General features: G+C 48.0%; 1 protein-coding gene across 4 annotated transcripts; it reads left to right on the top strand.

Annotated features, from left to right (window-relative positions):
* On the top strand, positions 1-26,198 carry LOC133353769 (RNA-binding protein FXR1-like). Of its 4 annotated transcripts, none has more exons than XM_061570143.1 (17): positions 1-118; positions 3,982-4,034; positions 4,458-4,551; positions 6,013-6,084; positions 6,735-6,883; positions 7,477-7,570; positions 7,996-8,112; positions 8,726-8,884; positions 9,243-9,321; positions 10,135-10,244; positions 18,675-18,761; positions 19,575-19,803; positions 21,092-21,388; positions 21,937-22,134; positions 22,512-22,610; positions 24,843-24,919; positions 25,390-26,198. In XM_061570143.1, the coding sequence occupies exons 1-17, from the start codon at positions 68-70 to the stop codon at positions 25,570-25,572; spliced, it is 2,148 nt and encodes a 715-aa protein (XP_061426127.1). In that variant the 5' UTR covers positions 1-67; the 3' UTR covers positions 25,573-26,198. The 4 variants fall into 4 exon arrangements, with proteins under 4 accessions (XP_061426127.1, XP_061426126.1, XP_061426124.1 ...); XM_061570142.1 differs by having other exon boundaries at positions 8,714-8,884; positions 22,515-22,610; XM_061570140.1 differs by having other exon boundaries at positions 8,714-8,884.
* Positions 26,199-26,524: the final 326 nt, after the last annotated feature.

Raw genomic sequence — 26,524 nt, 5'->3', positions numbered from 1 at the left:
GTCACGACGGCGTTAAAACAAAATCGTCTTGCGGGAGGCGCCTTCCCAGAGTCCCGCGCGCGCGAACATGGAGGAGCTGGTGGTGGAGGTGCGCGGCTCGAACGGCGCCTTCTACAAGGTATGGCGGCCCTCGTCCCCCACCCCTCGCCTGGCCCTCCTCGCCTGCTCCCCTACCCCCCTAGACCACCCCGGGGCTTCCTCCAAGTGCGGCCTGCGGCTCGTGGCGGCCCACGGGAGATCGGCGCTCGCACTCGCGGGGCGGCCGCGGTTGAGGCGGCCGCGACGCAGAGAGAGTCCGAGGCCTTCAGGTGCGACGGTGGCGGGGGGGGAGCGAGGAGACGCGGGGAGAGACGCGGGGAGAGACGCGGGGAGACACGGGGAGACGCGGGGAGAGACACGGGGAGACGCGGGGAGAGACGCGGGGAGATGGGGTGGGAGAGACGCGGGGATGTGGTAAGAACAGGGGTGACATGGTGACATGAGGGGATTTGGAGACGCGTGGACGTGCAGAGTTTGGGAGGCACAGGGGTCAGAGACATGCAACGGAGACGTGGTGAGGGCCGCTGGGGGACACACGCTGACCACCGGATACGAAGAGAGATGGAGACACGAGTGAAGGGAGACTGGAGTTCCGAGGGAGATAGGGCTAACAATACACACGGAGACGCTCGAGGTGTGGGGACACAAGAGAGGGGGGGGAGACGTGAGGAGAGACATTGACACAAGATTCACGGGAGAGACGGCGAGAACACCGCTGGACAGGAGGCGAGAAACGTGGGAGACACGGGGGGCAGGCACAAGCAGAGACGACACGGCTGGTGGAGGGAGAGTTGACAGTGGAGCCATCGTGGGTTGCGAAACCAGGGAGCCATTGGGACCACAAAGGAATAGAAGCAGGGAAGCTGTAAGTCACACAGGCGTGAGGACAGGCAGGCAGAGACGTAGTTTGACAGATGTGAAGACGAGAAGTAGTGGCCTCATGTCACCACATAGGTTGTGCTGTAGTTTGACAACTAAGTTACAACATTGACCAGCCCCCTTTCCATACATTTGTGTTGTCATAGCTACCATGAACAGAAGTGTGCCCTCCTGGTCTAGAAATTAAGATTGATTTTGATTATTGTGTTAAACAGTGCATGGCTTTAACACTTGTGGGTTTTTATCGAGACCCTTCGCTGATTTTTTTTTTGTCGATTTTGAGAGCGGAATTAATCTGGTGCTCAACTCTTCCGTCAGAGACCGAGTGCCAGACAGGGGGTGGAAAACCACGGGGTGGTTTGGGCTCCTGAGAAGATGCAGTTCTCACGCACACCGTATCTAATGTCCAAATGGTGGCAGCGCACTCCGATAGGGTTTTTTTTGGGGTAGAAAATTTAAAAATTGTCAGGATTCAAACGGTCGTATGACAACACTAACGTACTCCACCACTTACATGGCCAAAGTGAAAACTCCGAAGATCGCAGGTCGCCGAACATGTGCGGCAGCTAAAATAAGTTATCCACGTGGCCGGTGTGAAAAGCTTGCTCACAAATGGAGACACTTGTGCGTTGGTTGATACGGAATGGAGTTTGCAGACTATTTTTGGTGGACACGGTCACACATCGCAGCACCCTACCAATCGGCTATAAATACAGCGAGGACGGAGGAGGGGGGGGCATTCCACGGCGTGTGTGTGTGGGCTTATTCGCCAGCCTCTTGTGGGACCGTCAGCTGTCGCGCCCGTCAACCGATTGAATGGCGACCCGAGGCCCCTTCCTTGGGTCCTTACGGTACCCCTTCGCAAAGAGAGAGAGAGCAGCCCCCTGCGTGGGGAAGAGAAAACGCTCCCGTGACAGAACGATGGCTGTGTGGCCCGTTGAGGCTCTTGCGCACGACGGCTGACGATGATTGGCAGGGAGGGAGGCAGGAGTTTTCCGATATCGCGTCCGGGTGGGCTGCCCGTGCGGGGGACAATGTTTCAGACACCGTAACTGGGCAAGGCAATTTTGGCGGAATCCCTCGAGCGTTCTCCACTTTTTGGGATTTGGCCTCTCTTGGTATTTTTTTTTTTTGCGCGCGTACGAGCCGAGATGGTTCAGGGACGCCTTTCTTCGCGTGGGTCTTAAGTGTCTGTTGGCTGCTTTTTTCCTTGAAAAAAAAGCCAAGTCTGATGAATGGCACCCATTTTGATTTTTTCGTGTGGTTATTGGGACAAACTAAAGAGGGAGAAGATAGTGGCTTTTGTGGAGTTGACTGCTGCCCCCCCCAGTGTGTGTGTGTGTGTGTTCTCTCATGGGGAGCGGTGGTGCAGCGGTTGGCGCGCTGCGCTATGAACCCGGCATCCCGAGTTCGATTCCCGCTCATGGCCAACACCAGTGGCGATTATCTCAACCGGTCTTAGGCCTCCCCTAGGTCGACTCAGCCTCTGATAAGTACCTGGTGCTCTGTGTAAACATCGCCACTAGGGAGACAAAGGCGGTCTGGCATGGTGTTGGCCACCCACCCCCTCGTGTGCGGTGCTGGCCTTCATAGGTGCTCGCTAACAGCACTTGCCCCAACAGTCTGCTCAGGCTATACAGGGGATCTGTGTCTCACGGTCATCCACCCTGTCATCTCTCCACTCTTGTCATCTCTCTCCGTACCTGCAAGGCAAGCTGTTTACACGCTTATTGTGTAAATTGTCTTGTAATGTTGTCGTAGCTTTTTTGTATAAGAATTTTCTTTCGTGTACATATAAAGTAGCTCCTTGCAATGTCGAAGTTGGGTTATTTTCGCTTCACTATTATTGTAGTGACATTCTTCTAGCCACTCAACCGTTTAAACAATCAACGATGACCGTTTTTATGCCAGGAATTGCCAGCTAAGTTCAACCAGAATCGTGATGGATGTTTTGACCAGAGATCACTCGCGCTGTGAATAATGCAGTTTGTAATATCTTTGTTGGGTCATTATCTCACCATGAACAGTATAATTACATTTTGTTTGTTTGTTGTCTTTCCCCCACACCTCCAATTAGCACGGTTTGCTACGTACAGTACGAAAGAAGTTCAACATGCATTGTTTGTATTATTGTTATGCTTGTTTACCCAGGAAAGTTTCATGGTGTCTCAAGACTTTTTTTCATGACATTGCTTTGCCAAACATCCCAATGCAGGACTCTCCTTAAAAAGTGGCGTGAGACTTGGTGAAGCTTTCTTAGATGAATAAATTACATGTTCAGGAATGTTTTTTTTTTGCAAATGTAAGGAAGGATTACCTGGAGAAAACCTCATTCATATGACGGAAATGATACTCAAAAGGCCCACACAAATGAATCCCAAGGTCCCATTTTTTTGTCCTGTCAGCTTCTCGTCACCCGACAGCCCAAACCCGTTTATGGAACTTCACAAATCTGCGGGCTTCACCAGCCCCTTGTTTCCAAAGTGCGGGATCACAGGCGTATGCCACCTGGCACAACTCTTTACGTGACACGTGTTTGGGTTCGTAGGGTTCACAAATGGCAACAGGGTTTCATGTGGAAGAACGGGTGTTTAGCTGCTTTGAATTTGGATCGTGTGTGAAATGCTAAATTTTTATATTGAGGTTCATGAACCACAACAGCTTCAGGTGTGGTTGTGAGGCGACACTTGATTCTTCTTGTGAAGTGTCACTCAGGGCATGAGTTAGTTATGTGTCCCATTCTCTGGTTACCGTCTCCGCAGCCACATTGTGGGGACTATCTTTGGTCTTCAGTATGCAGCAATAATTTCTCTGAAAATGTTGCATGTCTGAACATTTCAATGGCCATGAGTTTCATGACATGGGCCAAAGATGAGCGATGCTGTATCTCGTGTTTATTCATTTGTGAGATCTGACTTGCTTGGAACTGCTGTAAATCATTATGACGGAATGGTTCATCGCAGTCCAGTAACGTGTAAAATAAAGCTTGTAGGTTTGACTTGAATCATCTGTCTGTCAGTCACACAACCATCATCCTTGCCTTGTTCTCTTTTGCTCTACCAGGCTTTTGTGAAGGACATTCTGGAGGACTCTCTATTAGTGGCATTTGAAAACAAGTGAGTTCTTACACATTGGTTAAATGCTGCCACAAAACATGTTTAGAAAAATTACCCGTACACATGGGCTATGTGATGCTTTCCAACCCGCGCTTGTCATCAGAACTATGTAATTAACGGTACGGAAACTGAAAGACAGATGTCAGGGCCAAACTCGTATGCGGTTTTGCAAAGTATTTTTTTGCTCTGGCTAAGTTCTCAATTTTCGGCAGTACTTTGATCAATGAGGCCAGTGTTCAATCGTGCGAGTCCCTAACAGCAACACAATCTTTTCAAGGGTTGCAGTGCCACTCCCACCCCCATTATGGACGGATGGACAGAGCCACCTGAGTTGAAAAGCATTAAAAAGCACGATTACTTCACACGTGTGCATGACTGTCGGTGATGCCTGTGCTTTAATTGATTAGCAATGTCTTGTGACAGCTGGCAGCCTGAGCGTCAGATCCCATTCCACGACATCCGACTGCCTCCTCCGGATGACTTCAACAAGGAGATTGGCGAGGGTGACGAGGTGGAGGTGAGCTCCACAACACACGGCTGTGCTCCCCTCCGAGCAAACTCCCATCGGACCTATGATGACCTGAATCGCGGTCTACGGTGCAATCTGGTTAAATAATACAATGCCAATGTGAGTTTTAACATACGCATAGCAGGTGAGCTTAAGATGTAACGGCTGGTAATTTCGTTTTAACAAATTGTAGTTTATTTTAGTGATAATATTTACTCGGTAAAAACATTGCTTGGTCTCAAGACTACAGGCTGTTTCAAAAAGATGGATCCAATTTCAAAGCAGTATATTTCACGATGACAACATGTTACAATTACACAAAGTTACAAACGGTTTAATGAGTTATCAAGTTTTACTAACCATTTTATAAATGCTCTATGTGCCCTCCACCTGCTGTACGGACAACATCGAGACGATAGTTGAATTCTTCCCAAACGCCTCGAAGTATCTTCTTTCACTGAAGTCACCGCTGCCGTGATTCTGTTTTTCAAGTCATCCAGATTAGTCGCTAATGGTGGCACAAAAACATGGTCTTTGACGTATCCCCACAAGAAAAAGTCGCAGGCTGTGATGTCTGGGGATATTGGGGGCCAAGAGTGTAGCGCCAAGTCTTGGGGTCCCGTGCGACCTATCCAACGTTGAGGCAGTGTGTCTTGCGAATGACTGAGGCTAGGGACTGTTTGTGCACTGGGAGAGGCATCTAGCGGTAATCATTTGAAACTCTATGCCCCGCCCTTTCAAGTGGTAAGAGTTTCATCCATGGGCGGTTAGTGGTTGCAGAGATATAGCGATTTCAAATCAGGTCCATCTCTTTGAAACACCCTGTATTTCAGTCGGTTCCTGCATTGGAAAGTTTGACCCAGTTGCACGTTCAATCTGGATCGAGACGTCATCACGGCCAAAGCCGTTGATGCCACCACTGCACCTCATCACCAACGCTTTCTACCCTCCACCAGATCCCACAGCTACTGCACAGTAACCATACAACGACCTCCAAGATGTAGCTTCAAGAGTATTCCATCATCTGCTCTTGGGTCTTTCCCCTGGTCTCTCGACTAGTGAAGACCCATTCCAGTGCTTGTCTTGGCAATCGACCCTCGCCCATATAATTGTTGAGTGCGTTTTGTGTGGGACAAAGCAGAGTACCCCAAAAAAACCTACACACGTGGGCAAAATACTTGTGGCCCACACAGACATGCTTACAAACCCACTTCGTGTACTGTCTTCTCGTTGCCATCTCTGCATGATTCACCAACCCTTTCCTTTCAAAGCACTCGATTCCAGAGTACACCGATGCATCCAGATGAAGCTGTTAACCCTTTATATCATTTAACCATACATTGTGTGTTTTCGCACTGTTACACGGTGGTGTTTGTTCATACGGTTATATGGTGGTGTGTGTTCACTTTGTTACGCGGTGGTGTGTGTGCGCGTGTGTTCACACGGTTATACGGTGGTGTGTGTGGGCAGGTGTTCTCTCGGGCCAATGACAATGAGCCGTGCGGCTGGTGGTTGGCGCGGGTCCGCATGATGAAGGGAGAGGTGAGCTTGCCCACTCGCACCTGTTTTCAATGAAACGTCTAAGCACGTTGACGTGGCCGTGCCAGGCTGTCGGTGTAATGCTCTGCGATTGGCTACTTTGTCGTGGTTTTGCGAAGGTCAGATCGTCTCGTTCCGTACTGATCAGACCAATCCCGCATTCTGCTCCTGTGATAGAACTGTGAACAGGGCTGGAGCCCTGACCCTGATGAGATCCTGGGTGTGAATCGGTGTTATCAAGTGATGGTCACAGCCCGATCACCAGTGACCATAAGAATTTGTTAATATTAAATTTGCGTTTTTCACTTAATTTATAAAAAAAATTCTTGCTGAGAAATAAAAACAATGATTGGTCTACCTGCCTTGGGATGAGCACCTCTGTGTAGCAGGACAATGCTGCCAAATATTTGTCCCTTAGCCATGGATGAGAGGTCCAATGTAAGGACATCGGAAGTAGTTTTGTGATATACCCTTTCACGGCCGTCATCGAATATGGGGGAGACACAGTCGTCTTTGAGAATTCCGATGGAAAGCGTCACATGACGGGCGAGAGCACAATGGGAATAAACTTGCGGATAAAAGAGAATGAGTTGGTGAAGTGCTTTGCTGCTGCTGCTGCTGCTGCGTGGTTGTAAATGCTCTCTTTTTTTCAGTTCTATGTGATCGAGTACGCGGCGTGTGATGCAACGTACAACGAGATCGTGACGATAGAGCGTCTACGACCCACCAACCCCAACAAGGCGATTGGAAAGAACGCGTTCCACAAATTTTCCATCCCTGTGCCCGAGGACCTCAAGCCACAGTGAGTTCCGCATTGACGGATGTGGGGATACGCGTGGGTTGTGAAAAGGCTCCTGGATGCATCTTTGGACAACTACGCGCGGGGCTGAGAGACGGAATCAGAATCTTTATTTATACTCGAGGAATCCGATGAGCTATGAAGCTCTTTTTCACATGTCCGGTAGGGACGGGTCAGTACGTTAAAACAACAGAAAACGATAAGAGTGCAAAGTAGAGAGAAAACAAGAAAGTCAAAGTAAATAAAGTATAAAAGTACGTAAATTCCTGCCGATTTTTGAACACTAAATGCAAGTTTGGGCAAGGCACCAAATCAACATCAAAAACAGTCCCAGAACCTACCACGACAACCTCTGATGAGCACGGTTGTCTACATACTGTGCGAAAGAAGTTCAACAAGCGCGCAACACATGGTCCCTCAATAAAATTGCATATTAAAATGGAACTGTCCAGCACTAATCTTCTGCTTCAGGATATTTTTAGAAGGAAGATTTACGATGTTAAGGGAGGAAAACGAGTGATGCATAAAACGCCGCGATAGGGGAGAGGTCAGGGAACTGCAGCGCTAATTCCCGGCCGTTTGTGTTCCCCCTCCAGCTGTGCGAGTGATGCTGTTCACAGGGACTTTAAGAAGGCAATTGGTGCCACATCCATACAGTTTGATGCCGAGAACAGTCGGTTGGTAGTGGTGGTAAGTGAGCACCGGGCTGGAGCATGTTTTTAAGTGCATGTACATTCAATCCATTCCCCTGTCGAGGCCAGTGTGTTTTGTACACAACTGAACGTTTATAGATTTGAAGTTTTCGTGACTGCAAGGATCCATACTCTTTGGTTTTTTTCGGTAAAGTCACGTAGGTTAAAAAGAAAAAAATAAATTAAATCATGACGTTTCGGAGGCAAAATTACTGCCTCCGAAACGTCGTGATTTAATTCATTTGTTATCTTTTTTAACCTACGTGACTTTACCGAAAAAAACAAAGAGTAACTGAAAGTTTGTCATCGTTTCTTATTTACTCTTCGCTTTGCCTTGGGAGTCTTTGTCGAGTGCCGTGTTATATAGCGCGCGTGCCTGCGTTTTACGGCGGTGTTTCTGTTCGTCCCGTTTCCTCCCCCAAGTCTACGAGCGACACGACCGTAAAGCGTGCCGGACTGCTGAGCGACATGCACTTCCGGAGCATCCGTACCAAGCTGCTGCTCCGCACGCGCAACGAGGAAGCCACCAAGCAGCTAGAGGTGGGTCCCCCTGGCTGTGCTGCTGCAATGTTGCCGTGTGGTGCGTGGTTTTAACGGCCGGGGTTGAAGGAAGTTTCTCCGTGCATTTAATTGACTTTGTTCCCTTTATTGAAGGCCAGATTTAAGCACCTGTTGGTGATTCCAGCCAGGTGGCTCGGCAGTAGAGTGAGCAGCCCACAATCAGAACGTTGCGAGTTAAATGTTTGGGTAGGGTGTTGGCATCATCTCTCTGGGGTATATTTAAAATTAGTTGCTTCTTCTTTTGAAGAAGTCAACAATTGTTGTCCTGGTTATGTCCTTTCCCACCATACCATAGGATTGCAGAATTTCCACCACTGGCTCAGGGCTGTAAAAGGAGATGGACACCACCTCCGTGTTCATATGAACAGGAAAACACTTGGACTTGCTTTAACATTTTCCCCCGCACTGTGATCGTGAATGTGGCCCAGCCCCTCCGGTTACCGTGTGTGCGGGGCCGTGGCTTGCGTGCACTCCCCTGAATTCCAGCATCTTCCGTCCTGTTGGCAAGGAGGGTAGTGGCGGGCGGTGCGTGCGTGTTTCAGGAGGCTCGTAGTTGAGCCGATCGCACGTTTGTGTGCAGAACACCAAGCAGCTGCAGTCAGGTTTCCATGAGGAGTTCAGTGTGCGTCCGGAGCTCATGGGGCTGGCGATCGGCACGCACGGCGCGAACATCCAGCAGGCGCGCAAGGTGCCCGGCGTGACCGCCATCGAGCTGGACGAGGACACCAGCACCTTCCGCATCTATGGGGAGGTGCGCCGGAAAACTCGCCCGCACGCACGCGCGTATACACATACACGTACGCACGCAGGCATGCACGTGCATAGAAAGCACCATCACACGTACGCAAGCAGGGCAGGCATGCGTGGCGACCTGAAGTCTTGGCTTCGGTGGCAGACTCACTCTTTTCACAGCACTCTATCTTACATTGCCAATTGTAAACATTCACGCGATGATTTCTTGCACGAACGTCTCCATTGCCAAAATTGCGGCGCGCTAAATTGCAGTGCTCCGGTTGCAACGTCTCACACCAGCTGGCTTTTCTGGTAGTCGGGAGTCTTCGTCAGCGTGTCGCTCACCTCCCCGCGTGTGGCCTGGCTTCTCGAGGCAGACTGCCGAGGCTGTGAAGGCTGCTCGCAGTTTCCTGGAGTTCATGGAGAAGCCCATGCAAGTCCCGCGCGACCTCGTCGGTACGGATACACGCGCGCGGTGCATTCCCTGTTTTTGCCGGGGCTGTACATTGTGTTTGCCTCACCCGGCTGTGGGACCTTGTGCCAGAATCGTCGGCATGTGGAGCAGCTGTTAGCTGTACGTAGCGAGTCGATGACTCTATTTCGCAATTTGGTGTCATGATCTAATTCAACCACCGATTATTTTTCGCTCATCACCTCGTTTGTAAGGTTTTTATTCTCCACGTTTCCCAGTTTTACCTCAATTTAACTCTCGGAATATTTCGAGGAATAATCGATGTTTATGAATAATTATTGATTTTTACACGAACGAGTCGATGCACATAAACTCATTTATCTTTCACTACTTTTGTGCGTTTCATTTGTTGTCCTTCCCCCCCGCACCTCCGATTAGCGCGGTTGACTACGTACAGTGCGAAAGAAGTTCGACATTCATAGACATAGAATACGAAGCATAAGAATTCATTGTAATTGGTGCATTGTTACCTGCCTACCTAATAGACTGTCCTGTGTTTTAGATTTATTAAGTTTGCATATCCAAGAGCGGTTTTCACTTCTGATGATGGTGTGTCAGCAGTGCGTTGTCGGTGCCATTGAACCACCTGATCCTGGGAAGCCATGCTCATTGCGGAGGAGCCGTGCGATTTTACGTAGGGCTGTGCAGCCCCTGTTTGGGTGTGCTTCTGCGAGAGTGTATTTGTAACCGCGCCGTGTCATACCAGTTGGCTGTGCGTGCATTTTCAAGTGCACGCACACTCTGTCACTGAGGGGTGAATGGCGGCTGTTCTTGTTTGCTGGTCCGCGCGTGTGCAGGGAAGGTGATCGGGAAGAGTGGGAAGGTGATCCAGGAGATCGTGGACAAGTCTGGGGTGGTACGCGTACGCATCGAAGGAGACAATGACAAAAAGCTGCCGCGTGAAGAGGTGACGCCTCGTCTTAGACGTGACCGTGTCTCACTCTTATCTCCCTCGCCACCAGTCGCCACCATCGCTATTCTCGCCACCCTCGCCATCTCATCATCGCCACATATCGCCACTGCCATCGCCCTCGCCACCATCACCACCATAACCACCATCACTATCCTCACCACCCTCTGCCATTATCCTGCTTGGGCACATTTAAAAAATGCATGACAGTAGTCCCTCGCTTAACCAGTGACATCAGTTAACGGTTTTTCGGTTAACGTTTCTCCTCCCATAGGACCCGATGTTTTCGACTAAAGTAAAAATTTCGATTTAAAGCTTTCGTGACTGCAGGGATTCATCTTCTTGTTTCTTTCGGTAAAGTCACGTAGAAGGGAAGTAATAAAATAATAAAAATAAAACATAATAAAACAATTCTCACGACGTTTCGGCTACAACGCAAGCAGCCGTCTTCAGGTGAAGAATGAGACACTACCAAACTAGGAGCTTATATATAAGCTGCATTGGGGGTTGAAGAGCGCCTTAACAAAAAGAATGTGCATGTGAAGAGGGATTTAGCATATTCATGGAAAATGCGTAGGCGTTGGGCGGGGGGGTGTCAAAGTCATATTATGCCCATGCATTATGCAGGATCAGCAGCAACCAAGGGGGGTGCAGGGATTAGCAGTAACAAAGGAAAGGAATGTTAATGATATGTAGCTGCAGTTACTCAACAACACGTAGAAAACTAAAGTATAAACTACATAAAAAACTAAAGTATAAACTGCATCGCACCATCAGTATACTTACTATACTCTATAATAAGCTGAGTTACTAACAGCAAGTAATACATTACAATTTTACCTCGTAAAAATTCTATAATATGCTTCCATCTAAACCTTATTCTCTTACATCACACGAGCATATACCGTACTATATACTGCCATAGATAAACCCAACATTAAATTATATACTGTATTGCTGTAAACCAACCTATATCTTATACATTTAATATCACACTATGTATTATTCTACACACCCTAATGTGTATCGAAATGGTTTATTACGTCCTTCCAATGATTGCTGAGCCAGAATCCATCTTCTCGGTTAAAGTTGTCTCTGTGTTTGTATATGTGGATCGCCTCATGAACGAATCTCTCATGATAGCCAGATGGCTTGCAGAGAACCTCTGTCTTGGAAAAGTCAATATCATGTGAGCCCACTGAGTTGTAACAGTGATCTGCCACGGCTGAGGTGTTAGTCCTACCGTGTTTCAGGTCAGCTTTATGTTCACGGATGCGGTCCGAGACATGTCGTTTGGTTTCCCCAATGTAACTGCTACCACAGAGGCAACTTAGTTTGTAGACGCCAGGGTACTGTATGTCTGGAACCACATCTTTTACAGACGGTACCAGATCACGGATTTTATGTACTGTGTTGAATCGGACCTGGATCTTGTGTTTAATCAGGATTTTGGAGATCTTTTTTGTGACCCCAGCAATGTAGGGTAAGGTGATGGTCTTGAAAGGCTCCTCAACAGGATCCTTCTTGATGTTTGGAGTGATGGCTTTGCGGATTGTATAGTCGGAGTAACCATTTGCCTTAAGAGCTTGGCGTACGTGTTTGAGTTCACTGGAAATGTGTTCATGGTCGGAGATGCATTGGGCTCTATGATATAGAGTCTTGATGAGGGAATTCTTCTGAGATGGATGGTGGTGGGAATCCGGTTTTAGATAAGCATCCGTGTGGGTGGCTTTCCTGTAGACAGAGTGGCTCATTGAACCATCAGGTCTCCTTTTGATTAGGACATCCAAAAAGGGTAGCTTGCCATCATTTTCGACTTCCATGGTGAATCTGATGGCTGGGTGTATGGAATTGATGTGGTCGAGAAATTGGTCTAGAGCAGGCCGGCCATGTGGCCAGATGACAAAAGTGTCGTCTACGTACCTCTTCCATAAGGTCGGGCGTAGAGTGGCAGTCTGGATGGCGTCCGTCTCAAATTTCTCCATGAAGATGTTGGCTACAACCGGAGATAGGGGGGAGCCCATTGGGGTGCCCTCAATTTGCTTGTAGAAGGTTCCATTCCAGGTGAAGTATGTATTGGTTAAGCAGTGTCTCACCAGGGGGGGTACCCCAGCATTCAGTCCTTGATGAACCAAGTCTTCAATGATTGCGATGGTGTCAGGCACAGGTACCTTGGTGAACAAGGAAACCACATCAAAACTGACAAGCAGGTCGTCTGGGGACAGGGCAATCCCCTTGATTGTCGATACCAGGTCAGTAGAGTTTAGTACTGCAGAGGTGGTTTTTCCAGTGAAAGGCCGTAGGATTTCGGACAAAAAACGAGCCAGTTTGTAAGTGGGGGAGTTGATAGTAGAGACAATGGGACGAAGAGGTGTATCTTCTTTATGTATCTTTGGCAAGCCGTACAATCTTGGTGGTCTGGCTGCAGAAGGTTTCAACGAGAACTGTTTGGTCTGATCAATTAATGCGGTTGAAGCAGCAATGATGTTGTTGGTTTTGGAGACGAGGCTGTTGGTGGGGTCTCTTTTTATTTTTGTATAGCTGCCATCGTTTAGTAGTTCTTGAATTTTGTTGTTGTATTCTATTTTGTCCATGATGACAGTGGCATTGCCTTTGTCGGCTGAGAGGATGACAATGTCATCCCTCTTTTTTAATTGAGCTAATTCAAAACGCTCCTCTTTGCTGATGTTGCTAGCTGGCATCTTAGCGTTTTTGAGGGTTACAGAGATTTCGGATCTTGCTACGCCTGCAGCGATGTGACTCAAGCCCTTGAGAGCTACATCTACTCGAGCAATTATATCATTAACTGGTATGTGTCTAGGTGTGACTGCAAAGTTTAGTCCTTTAGCTAAAACGGATTTCAAACCTTCAGAAATAGGACTGTTACTGCGATTAATTACGACTTTGTTAATATCTAGCTTTTCAATGTGTGGGTCCGGTTTCTTGTTTGAGAGGCGATTGAATTTGGAAATCAAGTTGTCCTTACATTTAGTCGACATAGCGGCAGCTGAAGAGGCAGTCATTTTTTCCACATGTTCCCAATCCGATGTGGACATTGTTACACTCAAAGATAAGTGTGATTTGTAGAGTGTCTTGTCTAACTGATCTAGTTCGGTGCGCGTAAGTCTGATTTTCTCTGAGATAAGAGCTAAGCTAGTTCTAGACAGAATTCGTTTCGCATTAGAAGAAGTTACAGCAGCAGATGTTAGTGTAAATGCGTTTGGTATTACCTTAGAGTCGCGGCATCTCTTCAGAAAGGTGAGAGACTCGATTAGCTGAGCCTTCTTATCCCGGAGCTTGTTGAAGGATCTCAAAGTTATGTGGAAACCCTCCCCGTAGAGGCGGTTAAATTTCGATTTAAAGCTTTCGTGACTGCAGGGATTCATCTTCTTGTTTCTTTCGGTAAAGTCACGTAGAAGGGAAGTAATAAAATAATAAAAATAAAACATAATAAAACAATTCTCACGACGTTTCGGCTACAACGCAAGCAGCCGTCTTCAGGTGAAGAATGAGACACTACCAAACTAGGAGCTTATATATAAGCTGCATTGGGGGTTGAAGAGCGCCTTAACAAAAAGAATGTGCATGTGAAGAGGGATTTAGCATATTCATGGAAAATGCGTAGGCGTTGGGCGGGGGGGTGTCAAAGTCATATTATGCCCATGCATTATGCAGGATCAGCAGCAACCAAGGGGGGTGCAGGGATTAGCAGTAACAAAGGAAAGGAATGTTAATGATATGTAGCTGCAGTTACTCAACAACACGTAGAAAACTAAAGTATAAACTACATAAAAAACTAAAGTATAAACTGCATCGCACCATCAGTATACTTACTATACTCTATAATAAGCTGAGTTACTAACAGCAAGTAATACATTACAATTTTACCTCGTAAAAATTCTATAATATGCTTCCATCTAAACCTTATTCTCTTACATCACACGAGCATATACCGTACTATATACTGCCATAGATAAACCCAACATTAAATTATATACTGTATTGCTGTAAACCAACCTATATCTTATACATTTAATATCACACTATGTATTATTCTACACACCCTAATGTGTATCGAAATGGTTTATTACGTCCTTCCAATGATTGCTGAGCCAGAATCCATCTTCTCGGTTAAAGTTGTCTCTGTGTTTGTATATGTGGATCGCCTCATGAACGAATCTCTCATGATAGCCAGATGGCTTGCAGAGAACCTCTGTCTTGGAAAAGTCAATATCATGTGAGCCCACTGAGTTGTAACAGTGATCTGCCACGGCTGAGGTGTTAGTCCTACCGTGTTTCAGGTCAGCTTTATGTTCACGGATGCGGTCCGAGACATGTCGTTTGGTTTCCCCAATGTAACTGCTACCACAGAGGCAACTTAGTTTGTAGACGCCAGGGTACTGTATGTCTGGAACCACATCTTTTACAGACGGTACCAGATCACGGATTTTATGTACTGTGTTGAATCGGACCTGGATCTTGTGTTTAATCAGGATTTTGGAGATCTTTTTTGTGACCCCAGCAATGTAGGGTAAGGTGATGGTCTTGAAAGGCTCCTCAACAGGATCCTTCTTGATGTTTGGAGTGATGGCTTTGCGGATTGTATAGTCGGAGTAACCATTTGCCTTAAGAGCTTGGCGTACGTGTTTGAGTTCACTGGAAATGTGTTCATGGTCGGAGATGCATTGGGCTCTATGATATAGAGTCTTGATGAGGGAATTCTTCTGAGATGGATGGTGGTGGGAATCCGGTTTTAGATAAGCATCCGTGTGGGTGGCTTTCCTGTAGACAGAGTGGCTCATTGAACCATCAGGTCTCCTTTTGATTAGGACATCCAAAAAGGGTAGCTTGCCATCATTTTCGACTTCCATGGTGAATCTGATGGCTGGGTGTATGGAATTGATGTGGTCGAGAAATTGGTCTAGAGCAGGCCGGCCATGTGGCCAGATGACAAAAGTGTCGTCTACGTACCTCTTCCATAAGGTCGGGCGTAGAGTGGCAGTCTGGATGGCGTCCGTCTCAAATTTCTCCATGAAGATGTTGGCTACAACCGGAGATAGGGGGGAGCCCATTGGGGTGCCCTCAATTTGCTTGTAGAAGGTTCCATTCCAGGTGAAGTATGTATTGGTTAAGCAGTGTCTCACCAGGGGGGGTACCCCAGCATTCAGTCCTTGATGAACCAAGTCTTCAATGATTGTGATGGTGTCAGGCACAGGTACCAATCTCCGGTTGTAGCCAACATCTTCATGGAGAAATTTGAGACGGACGCCATCCAGACTGCCACTCTACGCCCGACCTTATGGAAGAGGTACGTAGACGACACTTTTGTCATCTGGCCACATGGCCGGCCTGCTCTAGACCAATTTCTCGACCACATCAATTCCATACACCCAGCCATCAGATTCACCATGGAAGTCGAAAATGATGGCAAGCTACCCTTTTTGGATGTCCTAATCAAAAGGAGACCTGATGGTTCAATGAGCCACTCTGTCTACAGGAAAGCCACCCACACGGATGCTTATCTAAAACCGGATTCCCACCACCATCCATCTCAGAAGAATTCCCTCATCAAGACTCTATATCATAGAGCCCAATGCATCTCCGACCATGAACACATTTCCAGTGAACTCAAACACGTACGCCAAGCTCTTAAGGCAAATGGTTACTCCGACTATACAATCCGCAAAGCCATCACTCCAAACATCAAGAAGGATCCTGTTGAGGAGCCTTTCAAGACCATCACCTTACCCTACATTGCTGGGGTCACAAAAAAGATCTCCAAAATCCTGATTAAACACAAGATCCAGGTCCGATTCAACACAGTACATAAAATCCGTGATCTGGTACCGTCTGTAAAAGATGTGGTTCCAGACATACAGTACCCTGGCGTCTACAAACTAAGTTGCCTCTGTGGTAGCAGTTACATTGGGGAAACCAAACGACATGTCTCGGACCGCATCCGTGAACATAAAGCTGACCTGAAACACGGTAGGACTAACACCTCAGCCGTGGCAGATCACTGTTACAACTCAGTGGGCTCACATGATATTGACTTTTCCAAGACAGAGGTTCTCTGCAAGCCATCTGGCTATCATGAGAGATTCGTTCATGAGGCGATCCACATATACAAACACAGAGACAACTTTAACCGAGAAGATGGATTCTGGCTCAGCAATCATTGGAAGGACGTAATAAACCATTTCGATACACATTAGGGTGTGTAGAATAATACATAGTGTGATATTAAATGTATAAGATATAGGTTGGTTTACAGCAATACAGTATATAATTTAATGTTGGGTTTATCTATGGCAGTATATAGTACGGTATATGCTCGTGTGATGTAAGAGAATAAGGTTTAGATGGAAGCATATTATAGAATTTTTACGAGGTAAAATTGTAATGTATTACTTGCTGTTAGTAACTCAGCTTATTATAGAGTATAGTAAGTATACTGATGGTGCGATGCAGTTTATACTTTAGTTTTTTTATGTAGTTTATACTTTAGTTTTCTACGTGTTGTTGAGTAACTGCAGCTACATATCATTAACATTCCTTTCCTTTGTTACTGCTAATCCCTGCACCCCCCTTGGTTGCTGCTGATCCTGCATAATGCATGGGCATAATATGACTTTGACACCCCCCCGCCCAACGCCTACGCATTTTCCATGAATATGCTAAATCCCTCTTCACATGCACATTCTTTTTGTTAAGGCGCTCTTCAACCCCCAATGCAGCTTATATATAAGCTCCTAGTTTGGTAGTGTCTCATTCTTCACCTGAAGACGGCTGCTTGCGTTGTAGCCGAAACGTCGTGAGAATTGTTTTATTATGTTTTATTTTTATTATTTTATTACTTCCCTTCTACGTGACTTTACCGAAAGAAACAAGAAGATAAAGTAAAAATGTTGACGAATGATATGTTTACTTTATGCATGTGGGGCGCCAATTTTTGGCCAATCGGAGCACTCGTAAGTGGGCTGAGCCACACCTTCAGCCAATCAGCGACGCCCATTTATGAGCGTTTAAACCTCGACTGCCTTTGTTTACATTGTGGCAGTGGAAACAGCTCTCTTGCAGACTCGGTGATTTATACTTATAAATAGTTATTGCAATGGCCCCTAAAGGGAATTCGCAAGAAGGAAAAGAGTAGGAAAGTACCATTGGAACCTCATTTGCCAGTAAAAAATATGATAATTGTTTTCTTTACCCTTCTATCTGACAACAAAACTGACACCTTTTTTACAAGGAGTCATGTTTGCATAGACCACAATACCTGCAGTCATAATGCAAACAAAAAACATAACTCTGATAATGTGCACTGTCCTTGAAGTTGATTGGTCCACACCCGAGACAGCTTTCCTTAGAGCCTAGTCTCACATGGGTTGGACCAGATGATGTGAGACTAGGCTCTAAGGAAAGCTGTCTCGGGTGTGGACCAATCAACATCAAGGACAGTGCACATTATCAGTTATGTTTTTTGTTTGCATTTTGACCGCAGGTATTGTGGTCTATGCAAACATGACTCCTTGTAAAAAAGGTGTCAGTTTTGTTGCCAGATAGAAGGGTAAAAAAACAATTATCAGTAGGAAAGTAATTAGCCTTAAGACAAATCATGAAATTACTGCATGAGTGTTTAAATGTTATAAACTATGTTTTTAGGCTCAAAAAGGTCAACTTCCGATCGTCTTGAAACGTATTAATGCTGTTAACATGTAATTCCTATATTTGATTAACAGTTATTTCGGTTAACAGTAGTTTCTGTGGAACGGATTAAAAACGTTAACCGAGGGACAACTGTGTTTAGATCTAAACGAGGTAGCTGTTTTGATTTAATTGTAACCACAGACGTGTAATCAACTGAGAACTTATGAGCGTTTAATCTACCATGCACACTTTTAAATAAAGAAAGTGGAAATAAGTAAATTATCAATGAATACAACTTTTATCATTTATTTTAATTGCTGTCATTAATGGGCGATGTCTTGAATTTTAAAACAGTTTATTTAATCTTTGTCAGTAACCCAGGGCAATACGCTGCAGCAAAGTCCCAGCAGCCAATTGGCCCAGGGGTTGAGCGTGCGGCTTTGCAATTTGGAGAGGTCACGAGTTTCGAATTTTGGCTGGAATTTAACTCGGCCCATCATTACCTCCGGGGTCGATAAAACGAGTACCGCTTAATGGGGAAGTCAACAGATGTTGTGCTATGGATAGACTCGCCCCCTGCCATAGGAATGGGGAATTTCCACCACTGCATTAGAGCTGCAAGCAGGTGATGAGCACTGCCTCAATGCTCATTTGAGCAGCAAATCGCTGACTCGCTGATATCAAATGAGTGAAGTGACGCGGATGTTGTTTGCCATTGTCCGGGTTTCAAATGTGACCCTCGTGCATCTGTGTGCCTTGCCTTGACATCTCACCTACCAGGGCATGGTTCCCTTCATCTTTGTGGGTACTAAAGAGAACATCAGCAATGCCCAAGTCCTGCTTGAGTACCACCTGGCCTACCTGAAGGTACGTGTGTGTGTCTTATCAGCACAGTCATATTCTCAAAATCACAATGGTAATGACGTTTGTCATTTCTGGAGTTGATCATTGTTTACATTTTATGACGGTCTCAATATTATATATAAAACTAGCTTTACTACCCGGCTCTGCCCGAGACTTGGATTCTTGTCTTGGATGAATACACGGCCTACGCGGAGGGTGGGGGGGGGGGTGCGTGGCGTCAGGCACTGACATCACAGATGTAACGTCACCGTTCACTTGCCGTGCAAAATATATCCATTATTGCGCCCCCCCCCCCCCCCCCCCAAATACAAAAGTCTATTTTTATACTTTTTGCATTGTGTACAGTCTGGAAACTACACACATGCCAAATTTCAAGTTTGTTGCATGTCGGGAAGTATGCTAAACATTTCGAACAGACACAGATAATAACAACTTTGCCCTTTATATATATAGATTACAGCAAGTCTGTGTCCATGTGTGGTCATGCATGTGCACTACTCTGCCCGTGTGCATGCATATGGGCAGCGCATAGCGCGCTCCCCTAAGCACCCAGCGACCCGTGTTCAATTCCCGCTCAGGGCCAGCACCAGTGACGATAATCTTAACCGGTCCTGGGCCTCCCCTAGGTCGACTCGGCCTCAAACGCTGGTGCCATGTGTAAACACCGTCACTGGGGAGACAAAGGCTCCCGGGCGTGGTGTTGGCCACCCACCCCCTCGTGTGCCATGCAGGCCTTCATAGGTGCTGCTACTCACGATCAGCACTTGCCCCAAAAGTCTGTCGAGGCTACACGGGGGGACCTTTGTCTTTTTGCAGGAGGTGGAGGAGCTACGACTCGAGCGCCTCCAGATTGATGAACAGCTGCGGCAGATCCGGCTGGGCCCACGCGCCGGTGGACCCGGTCGCCCCGACCGGGACAAGGGCTACCTGACCGACGACAGCACTGCTGCCGCCTCCCAACAACAGCAGCAGCAGCAGCAACGCAATGCTCGCTCCTATAATGGCCGGGGTCGGGGCGGGCGCCGTGGATACACGTCTGGATACAGTACGTGACCACGAGCTGTGACCACGTCCCACCACCTGTCGTGTTGACAAGGGTTACGGTGGCAGCAGAGTGGCAGCGTGGTGGTAACACCCGTGCCTCGCAGCAAGAAAGGCCCTGAGTTCGACTCCTGACTCTGGCACCATTTTTTGTGTGGAATTTGTTTTTGCCTGTGATCTGCACGGACTTCCTCTGGGCTGCTTGTGCTCCTCCCATAGCTAGAAAAGAACCACACACAACGTAACTGGTATTGACCAAAGCATACGAATGGTAACAAAAATACCTGCAAATTATTCAAATGGGATTACACACAGTGGAAACGTCACCCCCTGCTGCAAAAACTTGGCAGGACTCTCCTGAAAAAGTCTTGAGACCCGATGAGAGTTCCCACGTAAGCAAGTGTAAATGATATGGATAATTACTCAGAAGTGTAACTTTGTGTGCCGTAAGTCAAAAAGTTGCGCGTCACCGTGTTGTGATAAAACCAGTGTTTTGAAAGAAGTAACAGCGGTCGTGCACAAGCGTGCAACGTGCTCCATCATTGGTGAATGGTGAATTGATGACCGCTGCAAAGGAGTCTGTGGAGAGTTTTAAATCTGTACTCCAGACCCACCACCTTCTCTTCACCTTGATTTCTTCATGAGTTTAAATTCGTGTTGGCTAAGCAGAGACATTTTAATACCGATGAGAGTTTCATTCTGGTCTTATTTTTTGTGTGCAGTCACTTGGATACCCTCTTTGAATTATACTTATTCATAATTAACAAAAAGAAAAAAAGAAAAGGTTTTTGATCCTGGTGGCCTCCATAGACGAACATCGCACAGCATCCATGCACAGACATCCATGCACAGACATCCATGCACAGACATCCATGCAGGCACACGTCAGCACTGAGCCTTTGGTGCTGAGCAGCCTAAGTTGAAATCGGAGTGAACACCTTTGGTAAAACTGGGTTCTCAAATGTTCACGGTCACGAATGAATACACAAAACACTTTGATGATTTTTTTTTACTTAGATATATTATTTAGTTTTGAGAACTTAACAATGTTTTGGTGGTGTGTCACATGACGAACACTTCCAGCTGAACAGGAACGAGGAGGAGCGTTTCAAGGGACCTCTGCATTGTTGCTGCTGTTCGTAAAAGCTCCGACTGCGTTGCCTCGCGTGTGACGTGGTGCAGAGAGCATGGCTCTACTACTACAGCTGGGGGCGTAAAAGACAAACGGAAGAAAGCGGCCGTGTGCGAACGTGTGAGAGAGGCCGCGCTAATTCCCGTGTGCTCCGTTGAAGGCACGAACTCTGAGCTGTCGAACGCCTCCGAGACGGAGTCGGAGCGACGGGAGGATCGGCGTGGCCGGGGCGGCGGAGGCGGCTCTGGAGGCGGCGGCGTGGCCGGGGACACCGCCGAGCGCAAGGAGGAGACGCGCAGCCGTCGGGGTGGCAGCAGCGGTGGAGCCAGCGCCGCGCGGGGCCGCGGGGGAACCTCTGCAGCAGCCGGGCCAGTCAAGGGCGGCGGAGGCGGCGGAGGCGGCGGAGGAGGTGGCGGAAGCGGCAGCAGCAAGCCCGGGGCGACCAGCATCAGCTCCGGTGAGGTGGGCGTGTCGCATGGCCGACACAGTTGTAGCCATGAGACAACGCCACGACGCGTCACTCCGGCTCCGAATGGCCACTTTGTCTCCCTGCTGAATTCAAGATTGATCTTAAAATTCGGAATCTACTTATGAAGCCATTTGCTCTGTTAGAAAAAAAAATGCCTGGATTCCTGGCTTGCTTGGCTGGTACCCAAGTGGCAGTGCGCGGTGGTGACGTCACAGCGCACATCTGCGTGATGGCATCACCCGCATCCCACAGTGTTGAGCCGGATTCGTGCTTCGCGCCGATATCAGGCCCCCACCCAACCCTCCGCCATCGTCCACCCCGGAAGTGGATCCCGTACAAATGCGCCACTGCAGGCAGACTAATGCCCCTCGTACCGATGGGGACAGCTGCCGTCGGGGGTGCCCATTTAAATTGTGTTGAGATGTGAAGTGCTCTCGAGTGTGTATAAATAACACCCGCCGCCGCCGCCGCAAGCGAAGCCCCGGGTGGCCACCGCGGCGTCTCTTGCGAGCGCGCCGTTGCCTTTGTCTTTGCAGTGCTGCGCGACCCGGACAGCAACCCCTTCCGGCTGCTCGGGGAGCAGCAGGCGGAGGCGGAGCTCGCAGCCGACACGGACGGCAGCGAGACCCAGCTGAGGCCTCGGCGCCGGCGTTCGCGCCGCCGCCGCGCCGACGAGGAGCCCTCGCTGATGGACACCGTGAGCGAGTCGGACAGCGCGTCCGTCAACGGCGCCGGTAAGTCGGCTCCCTCCGGGGGCAAGTCTGGCGGGACCGCCCGTGGCGCCCGGGTGGCTTCGAGGTCGGAGCTCGGAAAATGCGCTGCGGAGATCGTGGTGTCCCCCCCCCCCTCGTAGCCTGGTTCTCGAGTCGAGCGAGTTGACGGTCTGAGCATGGTCACGAACGACTGCGTAAAAAACCCATCGCGTTACATTTGCTTCTACGCTTAATGTGGTTCATTACAGCTGTGTGGGCCCTGCAGAGAGTGGGACAGTTGTTGAGATTCTCGTGCCGGTGTTTACGTGCGAGCTAACTGCGAGTGAGCGAGGGTCTTGTGGTGCTGGGTGTGCGCGCGAACTCGCTGACTCGACTGTGGCCTATGGCTGTCTCATCAGAAGAGAGTGACGAGCCCAGGCCCCAACGGCGAAACCGGAGTCGGCGCCGGCGCCGGGCCCCGGCCTCCGGCTCGCTCAGCTCTGACCGGCAGATCCCAGGTGTCGTCTCCCAGGAGCCCGGATGTGTTTGCATTGCATGCCTCTAACTCGCCCCTAACCCGTACCATATCTTGCACTCGTGGTCCCACCTTTGCTACTGGACAGGACTGGCCCTGTTCAGGGTGTAGCTCCACCGTGTGCTGTGCGCCACTGCCCTGCGTTGGTTGGAGATTGGAGTCAATGGAAGGGCACGGGGATGGAATTGTTTCACGCTTGACGTGCAGGTTCGTAGTCATCGGTGCGAATGGCCACTGACGCTGCCGGAAATCTCTTCGGAAACCAGAGGAAACCTCTTCGGCTTTAATCCACATCTCGGCGCAACGCCGGTCACAGCGGTGTGACTTGTGCCAAGCAGCTCGGCGTGCGTCGGTGGAAGTGTCGTGCCTACGGCGCACTGGTGTGAAATGCTGCTTCTGTTCTCAGGTTGCTGTATATACTTTAAAACGTGTTACCAAACGAACTGCCTGAATGTACAATGAGGGTGACTGAGCCTCTTTTAGTTGCTTAGAAATTTGAGACGCCTCTGCTAACGCAGCTAAGGTGATCGGATATTGATTGTCTCCCGTGCTCCGCTACGATCCACATGCAGCATAGGAGGAAAGAGGATTAATTTCTCATTTAAAAGTCAAGGAAGTTTATATCCAGTTCGGACAAGCGGTGCTCATCTCCATTGGAGGCACTGAGACCGCAAGTGTTGGAAATTCCACATCCCCACGTGAGGAAGGCAGTCTCTTTCCAGGGCAATCCACTGCTCATTGCATCAACCATGGAAGGATAATACTGGTCAACACACTTTTTCTGGCATAAGGTATTCCAACGGTTTTAATGTAATTTTGGGGTGCTGATTCCAAATCTGACATCAGTTTTTGTCTATCACATCAGGTTTTTGAGATATCAAATATTGCATTTTCTAATAAAAACTGCAGAAGAAAAATATTAAATATATGTGGATATCTACATAAAATGATATTATAAACACACTATCCTAAAAATACAGCACCATATTTTAACACTAAAGCAGTCACTGACTCGCAACAACTTGCAATCATCAGTGACAGAGTTAATTTCGGGTAAAATCAATTAAAATGGGGTATGCCGATAGCATAAAAATGAGATGTGATAGAGCAAATCTGAGATCAGATTTGGAATCGGCACCCTGAAGTTAGTCTAAAACAGCTTCAAAAGTCCAGGCCAGAAAAAAATGTTTCTTTTGTTGACCAGTGTAATGACTTGAGCTGAGCCCCGACCTGGAATTGAACTCGCAAATCTTTATTGTGAGCTTGGCACTCTTGACCACAGCTCCACACCCGGCCAGTTACAGACTCGAACTCCGTGGTTCTTAATCTTTTACTGCAGCCTGCACCCCTTTGGTTCTCAATTGTAAAAAAAAAGATGTAAAAAAATGCACTGTTTGATGAAATAAAGTAGTTGTACTTACGTGCCCATGCTTAATTTGTTTTCGATGATTTACCTTAAAAAAAAATCTGGCCGCGTCTCACACCCCCAGAAAGGGCATTTCGCATCGACAAGGGGTGCGTGCACCCCAGGTTAAGAGCCACTGCTCGAAATGGTCAATGGAAACAATGCCGCTATAATCCTCCTGTCGGCGTTCTGCTTTTACAATCAACATAAGTGCGCAACTGTGCATTGGAATGCCAACGAGTGATGTGGGACCTCTTGGTGGATGGAGCTCACTCACTGGTGTTTGAGATCTATATAGATGTATCAGTATTGTTGACACTGGAGTTTGCATTGGTGATTTTAGAACGTGACTTTGCTGTTCACCATACCTGCGGGTGGGTGTGTTGGTGGGAATGTGTTGCTGTATTCAGTCCACCTACGTGTGAAACTTCCTCTGCCCACTGCGGGTCACTCTTTCCCTCGCAGAAACGAGGCGTCTGTTTTCATTCGGCTCTTGTTCATGATGGCGTTTTATACGTTACCAAAGTGTATCTAACATGTGTTACATGTAAGCATGCACTTATCGAATGATACACACTCATAAAGAGATGTGATTGTTGATTGGGTGTTTCTTTAGCTTTCTGCTAATGTAATGCTCTCTACTAATTCACTCATTTTCAATGAGCTTTGTGTGTCTATTGCAGAGGAATAACCGGCATGTGTTTTTCGTGCAGGCTCTGAGCCCTTAGAAGTCCTGCATGAGCGTGATGGAGTGTGGTGGTGGTATTGGTGGGTTGAATCTATCGTGTGTGCTCACTGTGTTGTTTGCAGTGACGGTGGCCGACTACATTTCTCGAGCCGAGTCCCAGAGCCGGCAGCGACCACCCACCAAGGAGCCTCCACATCCGGTAATCAGACGGATTAATTAGTGGCTATCCTCGCAGCCAGGCGAGCGTAGTCTTGGTAGCAGTACCCCTTAAGTTTACCCAACACCAGTAGGCCCCCTTCAAGAGATGTTGCACCTCGCACCGCAATGCCTCAGGAAGTTGAGGTTTGCCGTTGGACTGGTGGTAAATTTCCGATTCTTGGTTATAATCCCGATTCAAGAATCTTTATCTGTCGATATGTCTCATTCGTGTTGGAATTTTTTTAGGGTTAATTATATCAGTCTACGGCACACAAGCATATAATTTGCATATCGTGTAAAAAATCAATTAGATGTGCAAGTCGGTTCATGTATCATGACGGGCGCAGTTTATTTTCACCGATCGATCCGTTCCACATCTAGAACTGACAGGGCTTTTGGAAGTGAGCAGCCAATCCTGGCTGTGGGTCCCTGCAGAAAATTTCTCACCGCCCAATACTTTTTCCCTTCCAGGCACGGGCAGACGGATCCCTGAGTGGGGACAGCCCCGGAGCTCCTTCGAATGGCGGTGATATCGCCGCCGCCGCCACCACCGCTGTTCCCAGTGCCGCTAAACAGCAACGGCCTCCTAAAAAGGGCGACCCCACAGATGGGAAAACTGAAGTGGGTCCGGCTGAGATGCTGCTAAACGGCTGAAGCGTAACCGGCACCAGGGCTTGCCCCCACCTCCCGCGCCCTCGGTGCGAGCGCGTGTTTGTGAGTCCGTTCATGCGTGCGTTCATCCATGTGCGTTTGTGCACGCGCGTGTGCGAAACGCGGCGCTCCGTAGTTCGCTGCAAATGTTAACGCGCGCCGAGTCCCACAGGGCAAAGCCAAAAGATAAGCGCTTGCGTTGAGAACCTGTGAATAGCGATGAAGTAAAAAATGGAGCCATTTTCAATTTGAGCCCCACACGAGAGACAGGTGGTGGTGTGCCTTGTTACGATAGCGGTACGGGGCTGCTCTGCATCGGCGTCTCGTCTCCGGCGCAGGGAGAGCGGCGGAGAAATTTGACCACAATTGTAAGACGTAAAATCGCAAATGACAAGAATTGTTCGCCCACAGTATGAACACTTTGTTTACTTTTGGACAAGCACTCTGGCTGGGAATTGCTGTGCGCGTGATGCCATCACTCGGGCCGTACACAGAGTTTCTCTTTTCCTGTACGTGTGGTTTGGCGCAAACCCGTAAACCTAATCGTATGTAAGACTACAGACGCGAAACTGTGGAATCTGATCCCATGCTTTCTGGCGTTGCCAAATAAATGCATTTGTTACAACGTTTTCAATTAGTACTTGTTTATTTATTCCAGAGTGCAGTATTTATTATGACTTTCTTTTGCATGTGCTTATTGGGTAATTGTTTTGTCCTTCGTAATTTTTATTGAAGCCAGGTCCACCCATGAACAGTGACGTGGGGCTTGCGTTATCAAGCACTGTTATTCTTGATGATGTGCAATACACTGTATGCAAATAACAAATAAAGCTTGACCTGCCACTCACCCCTCTGCCGTTCAACCTCCAGTTGTGGTTCATAAGAGTTGCAGCCGGCATCAATAAAACATGTCTCGTTGCGAAGAGGGCATGCAACCCGTTTGTGAATGCTGTTT

This window comes from Lethenteron reissneri, chromosome 45 (assembly GCF_015708825.2).
Source record: "Lethenteron reissneri isolate LAM-NWPU_2019-01 chromosome 45, ASM1570882v1, whole genome shotgun sequence".
In the NCBI taxonomy this organism is placed as follows: Eukaryota; Metazoa; Chordata; class Hyperoartia; order Petromyzontiformes; family Petromyzontidae; genus Lethenteron; species Lethenteron reissneri.
The sequence above is the reverse complement of the archived record's forward strand: the minus strand, read 5'-3'. Positions and strand labels throughout refer to the sequence as shown.